Source organism: Folsomia candida, unplaced genomic scaffold (genome assembly GCF_002217175.1).
Source record: "Folsomia candida strain VU population unplaced genomic scaffold, ASM221717v1 Fcan01_Sc003, whole genome shotgun sequence".
In the NCBI taxonomy this organism is placed as follows: Eukaryota; Metazoa; Arthropoda; class Collembola; order Entomobryomorpha; family Isotomidae; genus Folsomia; species Folsomia candida.
Window position 1 is genome coordinate 2,130,072 of NW_019091195.1, and position 11,789 is coordinate 2,141,860.

The 11,789-nt window shown below is 37.0% G+C and overlaps 2 protein-coding genes across 2 annotated transcripts; both read right to left on the minus strand.

The window, feature by feature from the left end:
• Positions 1-14: 14 nt before the first annotated feature.
• On the minus strand, positions 15-3,711 carry LOC110847213. The gene is made up of 8 exons (XM_022094105.2): positions 3,520-3,711; positions 3,176-3,457; positions 2,247-3,116; positions 1,486-2,178; positions 1,131-1,418; positions 950-1,068; positions 624-887; positions 15-565 (listed from the first exon to the last, which is right to left on the minus strand). Exons 1-8 carry the CDS (start codon positions 3,626-3,628, stop codon positions 137-139), a joined length of 3,054 nt encoding a protein of 1,017 aa, XP_021949797.1. The 5' UTR covers positions 3,629-3,711; the 3' UTR covers positions 15-136.
• A 3,224-nt stretch (positions 3,712-6,935) lies between these two features.
• On the minus strand, positions 6,936-11,724 carry LOC110845730 (rap guanine nucleotide exchange factor 2). The gene is made up of 12 exons (XM_022092213.2): positions 11,369-11,724; positions 11,113-11,298; positions 10,853-11,043; positions 10,164-10,783; positions 9,700-10,094; positions 9,303-9,637; positions 8,992-9,241; positions 8,574-8,928; positions 8,184-8,513; positions 7,791-8,121; positions 7,263-7,724; positions 6,936-7,191 (listed from the first exon to the last, which is right to left on the minus strand). The coding sequence occupies exons 1-12, from the start codon at positions 11,473-11,475 to the stop codon at positions 7,091-7,093; spliced, it is 3,663 nt and encodes a 1,220-aa protein (XP_021947905.2). The 5' UTR covers positions 11,476-11,724; the 3' UTR covers positions 6,936-7,090.
• Between the last annotated feature and the right edge of the window lie 65 nt (positions 11,725-11,789).

Genomic DNA, 11,789 nt, shown 5'->3' on the forward strand with positions numbered 1-11,789 from the left:
GAAACGGTTGTAGATAAATTTCATTGTTTTACACAAGGACATTTTTAATTAACTTTTTTTATGTATTTCCTGACATTTTTTTTTTACATTCTCTTAAAAATGTGGTTATTATTTTGAGGAAGTATATAAATACATTTTAATATAAAGCAACAGAATGTAACGATTTGATCATGTCCAAACAATCAATAATTTTCTTGTCATCACCGACAATTTCTAAGCATTTCAGTGCTTCCTTAAGCATTCCTGCCTTTTCACCGGGACAAGTAATGACTTGACTAGGTAAATGTTTACATCGTAAATATAAAGCAATCGCCTTTCGCTTTTCCCTAATTAAGTTTACGTCCGTTTTTTTCTTATTACAATTTAACTCTGTTTCACCATCCGCTAATAAATCTTCCTCCAAATTCATTAAATTCTGTGATGCATTATTACAAATTAATCCAGATCTTTGGTTAATTCGTACGGAACGGAGGGAGGCGTCAAGTAATTGTTGAGTTCTTCCAGGTGATGCTTTCGTCATTAGACGAAGGGAGGCTTCGTATAAGTAGACGGATGGGAGCGAGCTCTGCAAAATTTGGATTTTTTTATGAATTTGTATGGAAATTTTAGGTGTGGAAACTTACGGGAACATAATGAGTAAGAGATCTTAAGGTGTCCAAATCTCGAGAGAATTGTCGAGTAAATTCCACATCCGTTTTTGAATTCATTTCTTCCCAGAGTTCAAGTCGGATTTCTAAAATCCATTCCGCCGTTAAGGTCCATATTAATTGGATAACGGGTTTTGGTTTGTCCGTTGTCAAGTTGATGGCATCGCGTAGGGATTCTCCTGAGGAATCGATCAGTCGTCTGATTGAGGATATTGGGGATTGGCGGTGGGTGTCTTGCAGCTGTGGATGTAATGTTAAAATTATTATATTTCGCCATGAAAAAGTAAAGTCTGTAAAATTACCAAAATCCTTTTAGCCATGTGTGTGTAATAAACGGCTTTGCATAGCGGATCATCCATTTGATATTTCCATAATGAATCCACAACTTTGTAAAGTCTTTGCAATATTGGAATTCGACCGCCTAAATAAATAAAAAAAAAAGTATTTAGAATGGGTTTTATTTACAGATTTTTAAGTGACTACCTCTTGCCATCCATTCAGCTTGTGTCCAAAGAACGCACGCCCACCATTCACAATGTAAATCAGTTTCCGAGTCTTCATCACTTTCAGCTTCACCACATCCGGGTTTCCTCTTCCTCTCTGCGATGACACCTCTCACGGCATTCTTAAAATATTCCACGGCTCCTTCTCCATAGTAAAATAATTGGGTGACGCCATTCCACATCATTTCGTACTTGTACTTGTTGACCAAGGTGGACACGGGGTCGGAGGAGGATATACAAGTTGTCAGCGGGGTGTGGGAATTTGTTGCTGGAAATTTTTAAAAAATTAGTTTAAGATTTTTTATATAAAAAAGCGTTAGAAATAATTTACTCACAATTCCTTTTAAGATTGTGTCTGAAGAATGATAATCCAACGTTGGAGTCCAATAACGGATGAAGATTTTTATGGCAACTTTGTGAATTTTTGATTTTAAACAACACTGATTTTAAGACTAATTTAGATTTAGTTAATAAAACAGCATTGATAACTAAATTCTGTCCTTCTTTGCTCTGAATACAATTAATTCCATACTTTAAACCTTGAAAACCACAATAATTGGCTAATTTTTCATTGTTTTTCAGTGAATAAATTTTCCCAAGTTCTACAAAACATTTCGCAATGATAAAATCCATAAAAATATCCGAATCTGATTTCTCCAAATCCATTGAAAAGAAGGAAAATTTCCATAATAAGAAAAAATTGTGGAATTTTAAAGCTAAATTACAACGTGGAATAAATTCATCAATGTCGTTCAAGATTATCTCAAAAGTTTCTTTGGATTTCGTGTTTAAAGCGGTTTTCAACTTTCCGTACTCCGTTTGTACGTATTTCTGAGAATATTTTGATTTTTTGAACTTTTTCTGCTGTTCTCGAGGTTTTCTTGAAAACAATTTATCCGATAAATACCAAATCAACATGAAAAATATCAAGTTGATAAAAACAGCGAAAATCCGTGGGGTCCAAATATCCGGTGATTTCATGGGTGTTGTTTCCGTTATTGAACGGGTCACGCGACTGTGCTCCGTTTCTAATTATTTTAATTAGTTAATCAATTGCTTTATTTTTATAATTAATTACAATAATTCCCTTTTATACCATGTTCGAAATGATGTGGATGATGAGTGCCAGGATTGATGAGGAATAACCCCGCAGCAATTGCAAACAGCGCAATCGGGCTCGATTTATTTTTGGCTGGTCCATTTTCTTCAGAATTATGGATAGAATTCGGTGTTGATGGATTAGAGGATTCTTGATCCGTCGGTGGTGGTGAATTATCCGTTAGCAATTCTCTTAAATCCGCATTAGAATTCGCAGCCGAGAAATTCCCAAAAATCGGAATTGGCAATTGTTCAACGCCACAACTATGGCATTTTTTCACTTGATTTAATATACTTTTCAAACTACGATTCTCTTTCTCAAATCTGGAATTTGAATTTTGCAAGTAACGAATCGTGTCAATTGCTGATCGTAAAATTGCAGCTTTATGAATTTTCTCCGTTTCCGATTTGTTGTTGGAGTTTCCATTGAAAACCAAAGATTTCAATTCGATAATTTTATCATTAATTGATGATCGATATCGACGTTCGATCGCGTTGTGGGAGGAACGACGAGAGGTTTGTTCTTTTTGCTTTGGACGCTTCGTCGAGTGGGAATTTGTGGATGAATTCGTCGTGGTGGATTGACCATCGTTGCTGCTGTTGCTGGAGAAACTATGGGAAGAAGCGAGGCGTTTCATTGGGAGTTTGTCCTGCTGGACGACGAGTTGTAATTGCGGAAGGAGAATCGTTTGACCATTGTTAAACACGGGCTGACAGAAACCAGCCGTGGAAAAACTGAAAATGTTCCCCGTCGTCGTGGTGGGGATTAGGTTGGAGGTGGTTGTTGGAGCGGGTGGAGTTGTCGTGGGTGGTGGCGGTGGTGGTGCTGGTTGGATGTATTGTGGGTGCGATGGTGGGGAGGTGGTGGCTGCGTGGAGATAAGTTGTGAAATAATAATTTTTTAAAAATTGTTTAAGGATAAATTACCTTTCCTCGATGTGGTCGTAGCTAAAGCCGTGAAGTTTGGGATGATAATTGACGACTGTTGTGGGAGCAGGATGGGTTTTATATCCTGCTGTTGTTGTTGGTGGTGAGTGTGGGGGTGGTCTGGCGGCGGGGAATCGATTGGATTGGGTAGAAATAGTTCAGATTTTATGTTCTGATGTTGGAAATTTGAAATAAATTGTTGCTGTCCGAAGTGGAACTGCTGGTTTTGTTGGGATAACGTGGGCTCCAGTTCTTTCCAGTCGTAATCCACGCCGAGAATGTCTGCAATTTATTTTAAAGAATTTATATTTTTTGGGGAATTGTTTATTTTAAAAGACAATTACCATCGAGGAGATCGATGTCGGGTGCAAAGTCGTCCATCATGAGGGTGTCGGTGAGCAGGTCGGTTTCTGAACCCACCACACCCCCAACACCTCCCTCCATTATGCTCATTTTTGCTAATTTCCTCAGCTGTGGAGTAGAAGTGGAGAGAGCAAATTTAGTTGTGCTTATTACTCGTCGGTGTAGTGGTGGTTTTTGCCTCGTATGATGAGATTCAGCCAATCAGGAGATGGAGTGGGTCGTCCATGGAGATTGTTTCCGGGGAGGATGATGGGGGGGGATTTTATTGTGGGTGTGGTGTTTTGGGGTTTGGGTTTTTTTGGGTGGTGACGAAATGTGTGGGTGATTATTTTATGGAAATATCCAATGTACGCAGTTTGTTGTTGCTTTTTGCGTGGTGTCACAATTCGATGTCGATTGTGGAATTTGATGATTTGTTGTGATTGATTTTGTTGAGGTGAAGTATTTAACTCTGGAGAGAGGAGTTGCTTTTCCAATGTTGATGGTCTGAAAATTTTGATGAAGGGACAGGACTTCGGGAGTGGTTTTTGGGCTGTGGAAATTTTCATATCAATCAAAACCTACAGTGCAGACTCCATATAGCCCGAGTCAGGGACAGAGTCCCTGACTCCGTGAGTCCTAGCTGTTTCTAAATTTTTCTCCGAATTGACCGACATAATATTACCACTTTGAACTTCCACAGCTATATTTGCTATCAAGAAGTGGTTTTTAGCCTTCGTATCAAATTTCAGATGGAAAAAATTAAACTTAAAAAATGGTATGGGTTACCCTCCAGGGTCACTCCATGGTTAAAATTCGCTCACTTTTAACTTCATATCCTTTCATGAGAAGCCATTAGGTATGACCTTGCCGGATTTAATGTTTTTAAAGTAATTTCTAAAAATCGGTATGGGTCACCCCATAGGGTCGCTCCTGATAAGAATTTTACCAATTCCAATTATTAAGACCCATTAGCAACCTCTCTACCAAATTTCAGCTTTTTATGACGATTTTGAAAAATCAGTATGGGTCATCCCATAGGGTCCCTCAAGATGAAAATTTTTCAAACTTAAAGTCATTTTTATCCACACGATAAGAAATGTAGCTTTGTTAGATAGATAGCTCGATTTGCCTCAACTAGAGGCGGTGCACCGCCCTTCCCAACACTTAACACCAGAGCACGTCCACACAGAAAAGTGTGCATCATATTACAGTACAACAAATGATCTGAACGAAAATCTTTCATTTTATGGGTTATAAGTTAAGGTGCATTTATGCTTCACGTCATCGTTACGTCCTCCTCCAAATCCGATTTTTTGATTGGTTAAAATTTTTAATTGTCGTAGTGATAATTTGGTTCAGCCAATCAAAAAATCGGATTTGAAGGAGGACGTGACGATGACGTGAAGCATAAACACCACTTTAATCATAATAGCGGAAATAAGTTTTCAATTTTTTCACGGCGGTCTCGAAAAACAAAAAAGTTGTTAATTTTTTTAAGTAAAATTGCAGTATAGCGGCCTAGTTCAGATTTGACTGAAATTTTTTGTGCGAATACCCTAAGGTCCCATATGCATAAAAATACCTTTTTTCGCGGCGGTTTCAAAATATAAAATTTCTAGAAATTTTTGAAATTTTATATAAAAATTATTTTTCTCTTAGATTTTCATGAAAATGGTTTTTGAAAAAGGAGAGCTAGCTAGTAGTGCTACCTAGGAGAGCTAGCTAGGAAAGCTAGCTAGGAGTGCTACCTAGGAGAGCTAGCTAGGAAAGCTAGCTAGGAGTGGTAGCTACTAGTGCTAGCTAGGAGAGCTAGCGAGTTGTGGTACCTAGGAAAGCTAGTTAGTAGTGCTACCTAGAAGAGCTAGCTAGTAGTGCTACCTAGAAGAGCTACCTAGGAGAGCTAGAAACTAGAAATCTCATCTTACCCCGAAAATCTGATTTTACCACAAAATATTCCTATCGTGGGGGAAACTGAGACAAAGTCTTGAAATTCTCTGGAACATACAAGAAAAATGTGTATACAAAATTTCAATAATTTATAACTTTTTTACTATTGAATGTTTTTCAAAAAATCCTTCATATTCTGATTCAGCATAGTTGAATTAGTCTATAAAATCTGAGGCAAAAAATAATTTTTATACAAAATTTCGAAGCTTTCTAGAAATTTTAATTTTCGAGACCGCCGCAAAAAAAAGTATTTTCTTGCTCAGGGGACCATAATAGATATTTACACAAAATATATCAGCCAAATCCGAGCTAGTCCACTGAAATAAATCCGAGCTAGGCCGTAATAATGCAATTTTACCAAAAATAATTTACAAAATTCACTCCCCAATCACTACAGAAAAGATTAAGAACTTGTTCAAAATAATAAATTAAAGAAGGTTGAAGTTTATTAATTATTTGGAACATTTGTTATAATTTATAATTAATTCTCTATTATAATTATTCGACTTGAGTAAACAAGAGGAGAGAAAAAGAGAACGAGAGTGGGCATGGATGAGTGTTCAAAAGTTGTTTTCCCACTTCCAAAAAGCATCCTCACGAAACGAGCAGTCTAAGGGAAGGTATATCTCTTGTCGTGTGATTTTTATCTATTAGGAGCCATTAGCAACCTCTGTACCCAATTTTAGCCTTCTACGACAATTTTGAAATTAGGTGCATAATACCCCACCCACTCCGATGACCCCCACCGGTCAACCACTTGACCGATTTCGCCCATCTTCGAACTCGTTTCCTAACTTTGTCCAATATGCATATGGTAAAAATTTCAAGTCAATCGGTTCAGCCGTTTTGGCTCTATCGTGCCGGACAGACGGACGGACGGACGGACGGACGGACGGACGGACATGACGGTTCCATAAGCCCTGACTAGGGCTAAAAATTGAAATGATGACCGTCTGAGTGACGTCTGGGTCAATTATTTATCCAACTTTCTCCCCAATTATTCGCCAGCAGACCCGTTGACTTGCCAACAATTTTCCCAGACAAGAAAAAACAGGCACAGACAGAAATTGGCGAGAGAAAAAAATCAGTCTGAAATTTTTTTTGCAGTGACAACATCTCCCTCTCCGATTTCCATTTCCTCTTGCGATTTTTTCCAAAATAACCACACCCACCTCTTCCCCCCCTTCTCCCTACACTAATCGTGTCCAGTTATCCCTTCTTTGTGCTTTTTTAGTCGGGAAAGTGGCGTCGCAGTCGTGAAATCGTGTTTTTTCCTCAATTTTCCATTGTCCTCCGGATTTTCCCTCAGTTCTCGAGACGAAAGTTCAGAAAATGCCCTCTCCGTTCGAAAATCCATCCATCGCTTCATTCAAGAAACTCGTCTCAATCGGGGGGAAGTCACGATGGTGGGACCATCAACCAGGAAATTACTCAAGCCACTGTCAACACAGGAGGTCAAACCAAAAGGTGAGGTATAAATTTTGCAGCCCGCAGGCTTATTTTTTATTTATTAATAATACTAATAATAAATTGTCTGTTATACAAGATATAAAAAAATGAGTACAAAAAAATTACATTTTTGCAATGTACAAAAAAAACTTGGTCAATTTTTTTAGTCTAAAATTAATTAGTGTTTTTTCCTGGTAGCACAGAACTAGACTCCGTTGAAAGTGGAATTGTTAGAGTTTTTTGTTGACACGTTGGAATGCTTTTAGCTGAACCACCTGTAGGGGAAAAATTAGAAAAATTAGTCGATAGTTTACGACAATTTGTTTGAAAACAGAAAACAACTCACCCGACACGATGGAACTCATGGAACCCGTACATTCCTTATTATTGGAAAAGACAGGAACGGGTGGGATTTTTTTATTGTTTTTATTTAAACTAGGTTCACTTAATGCTAATAATTTTTGATACGAATGTGGTGAATTTGATCCAAATTTAGCAATTCTACTCTCACTCGCAGTAGAACTGGTTGTTGATAAAGTTGGCGACGATGGTTTTTTCAGCGTTGTTTTTGTCACACTTCCGCCTCCACCACTATTTCCAATCTCGCAAACTAGTGACATTTCATGAAGTGCATTTTCATCCTCCAATATTTTTAAACGATGCAAATATGCTTTCACTTTTCGAATCATATTCATTTCTTCATGCATCTTTTTTGGATTGGGTTGACTCGAAGTAGAATGATGATGATGGTGGGTGGCGGAGGTGGGATGATTGGATTGATTGGTTTGCTTCCTCTTTTTTACCGTTCCTGATACAAATTTTCATAATCGTGTTAAAATTAATTCAAATAATATTCGAATCGAGTAAAATTTACCAAAAGTCAATTTCTTCCCGGTCGTCGTAGTGAGTGTTGATCTGCCCGAAGTATTATTTGCTAATTGATTCATAGCGGCCATACTTGCTAATCCAGAAGTGTCGAAGGGTGCAGCTGACATTTGAATCAGGGAACGAATTTCCTTTGAAACCATTCTCATCTTCTCGAAATTGATCATATCATCAATGTATGAAGAATTTCCTAAATCGATAAATGTCAAATCTTTCTTTACGACGGGATAAAATGGGATCATTGGCGTTTGAAATGACGAAGAGAGCAAGTTTCGATACTTTCCCATATTTCGTGATGGGTCCATCAAATCTTGGAGGTCCTAAAAAATTGTTAAGAGTTAAGAATTTATCCGTGGGAATTTATTAGTCACAATTTTCATACCTTAAATAATCTCAGATATTTCCCACTCATTTTGTCCCAAGTGGATTTTAATCTGGTGATAGCGGAATGTCCCAAACCACTAACGATGGCAAACATGGAGTTGAAATTTCGACATTCTCGACATTGCATTGCAACTTTAACAAATCGTTTTATAATTAAAACACGTTTCGTTATCGAAGTTTCCTTCACAATTTCTGTAACGACCCAAAACGTTTCTCGATTTACTAATTGTGCAAATTGGGATAAATTCGGTGTTCCATAATTTGAATTCAAGTCGAATAAATCGTCAATAAATTCCGTCATTTCGATTTGACGGAAGCAGGCGTAGTCCTAGAAAAAAATGTTGGAATTAGTTGAAATAATTATATTATTAAATTCCAAAAATTGTACCTCCAAAGTTAATTGCAGAGCCAATTCTGTAGGGTTCAGATTGAGTAAACCAACTTCGGATTCTTTAAATATCTCGGCGAGTAATTCATTTGGCACGAGTGGTTCCGTAGATTCCACTTTTTTAATATAGTATCTCGATCCCAATTGTAATCTCTCTGCTAAAGAGTCCAAATTATCCGGTAATCTCGTCTGTTTTAACATTAGCGTCGAATTCACAGAGTTGACTGAAACTTGAAATAGTGCATAATCACGGGATGAAGTGTTGCTCTCTTGAAATTCTTGCAACGCCAACATTACTACTTCACGAGAGGTCGTCTCTTTGTTTACTAACAAGTATTTGTTACTTTGATCCGGTCTGTTTTTGTAAGAAATTGGAAATTTAGACGGTATTCCTTAAAATTGTTTTTTAAAAATTCACCTGTAAATCCTCAAAACATTTTCAGGGAAATCGATCCTTGGCTGCATTTCCTCCTCTTCTGCAGCAGCAGGAGCTCTCGCCACTGTTTCGATAGTTTTCTTTGGCAATAAATTAATTTTTTGAAGTGCTTTCTTGAATCGATTGTGTTTGTTCAATGATTTATGTGGAACACGTGGTTTTGTTAATTGCTGTTTCGGAGTGCATACTGGTGGGATGAGTGGGGCAGATGAGTTTATGCATTCGTGGTAGCCTGGGAAAATTGTTAGTTAGTAAAAAATAAAAATAAATAACAGTTAAAATAAAGCGAGTACCTAAAAAATTGCACTTGAGAACGATGACGAGATGCGTAGCTCCTTTGAGGACATCGAAAGCTTTTGATAAATTGATACATCTGAAATTGATGTTGTTAACGGATAACAGTTCATCTCCAACCCGGACGCTGCTGTTGTTGCAATCTTCAATGTTTGACACAAAAATTCCGTATCCATTGTCAGCTCCTCCCATTATGTTAAACGGAAGTGGGTCGTCCCTTGATGGACGAGATATCGTCACTGTTCGTGGTCGAGATTTGGCACTACAAGCGATTTGTAAAAGTCTTAATTGACCCGACATTGTCTCCTTGGATTGTTCCAGAAGGGTGTGGAATCTGCAGGGAAATAATTTTATTTTAAAAATTCAAGTACAAAAATACATATTTGAAGACATCACCTTTGTAACAATTTCATGAGATTGAGATCCACTTCGAAATCGATGAAATGATTATTGACCCAAAGTAACATAACTCTCGTAACGCGATCCCTAATTCCAATATCACTAAAATTTAAGATAATTTTCTCTGCCAGTTCATGAAGATCCATAAAAATTCGTTGGGTTAGTAGAAAATCTTCCACAAAAGTTGGATCCACGGATCCATTTTCTTGTTTAAATAATTCATTAATTAATGCTGACTTTGTTCCTCGAATTACGATAAATGGCGAGAAATACGGAGTGTGATGAGATATTTGATGATGTGGATTTTGTTGCGGTGTATTATTTACTCGAGATTCATATACTAAAATTGGTTTCCCGTCTGAATCACGGATTATTTGTTGGTTATCAAGGCCCTGCGGTTTAAATATTAAGCATTAACTTCTTTTCATGGAATATTATTTTATTAAATAAGTTGCAAAAACCTGTTTCAAGATCCTAAAGTAATCTCCTTGAGTAACACAAACGAATTGGCAGTCATCGACCCTCGTCCTCATTAATCCAACAAAGTATTGCTTATCTAAAGTTGGTGGTAATCCGAAACTATCGCCCGCGCTGAGCACGGTAATTTGTTCCTGATCTTCTGATTGATTAGAAATGATAATTTCCACGCTTCCATTAACTAAAACACTCCAAGAGTCTAATTCTTCTCCATGACTGAGCACGATCGTCCCTGCTTTCTCCACGACGGCAAATACCATTGCAGCACATAGTGCTTTCCTCACAGTTAACGTTAAATCATTAAAGGCGGCGAGATGTTGGGTAAACTCCAGTAAAACTGCAATATCCGAATCATTCCGCTCACTGGGATCCTTTTCTAAACAATCTCGAACAGAGTCACGAATTGAAGACGTTTCTAAATTGGATAAATCTGAATATGCAAATGATTCCGAGTCTGAATCCGTTTCTGAACAATTCGAATCCGTGTCATCATCATCCACAACTGATTCTAATAATCCTGATAAATCGATACATGTGGAATTCGTGGCAGAACGGTGGTTTTGATGTGAATTGGAATTGGAGGAGCTCAACATTGTATCAGATCCTGTGTATTTCATCAAGATTTCTTTGTAATGATTTATTTGATGATTATTCTAGTGAAGAAATGATTTACCTGAATAAGCGGAAGAAGTATCATCAGAAGAATGGATAGAATTCCGATTTGATAACGGAATATGTTCAGATTGTAATTGATTATCAAAATAATCTATACAAATCATTTCCGAAGGTTCAAGAATTAAGCATTCATTTGGTCGACGAGTTAAATGATTGTGAGTGGATTGATGTTGTGGGCGGCGTCCGAAACTGTGTGATAGCGATGCAAATTAATTAATACATTGTCAACAAACAACAATGAATGAATAAATTAATCACCTCGTAATTGGTAGAAACATTGATCCATCGATAAAGACAGATCCACTGATTAAAATAAACCACGCATGTGCAATTTCCCCACGACAATATAAAATGTCATTCGCTTGCTTTCTTAAATAATAACAATTTTTCGAACATATCGAATATATGAAATTGTCATCAAATCTATCCAGACATGTGAAAGATCTGTAAAAAATTATGAATTTAACATTTATTTTAATTAATTTCAATTATTATTATTTTCTTTTACTCTTACCTGAGAGTAAAATATAAAGTTTGAACATCATGATGTGATCTTCTTTCCGGTTCTTTTTTCAAAGAACGCAGAAAATCACTCATTTCTGATTCAGAACACGGATCCATTTTTTGTATTTTATTTAAATTATCAAGATTGAATATATTTAAATTTAGACATTTTTTTGGAATATAGTGGAGACGATTTTGTGTTTGTTTATTATGTTAGTTTTAGTCGAGTTGTTGCAGGGTATTCACAATTCGTGGATATATGTACGAGAGAGATAGAGTTCAGTCACACCTATATAGCTATAGAAGGTGGTGGGTAGTGTTATCTCTTCTCAGGGGGATCTTCCACGGATTTGGTTCATTAATTTGCCAGTGGGGTTGGAGATGACAGATTTTATGAATAAAATTGATGGATGCCCTTTTCTTTTATTCAC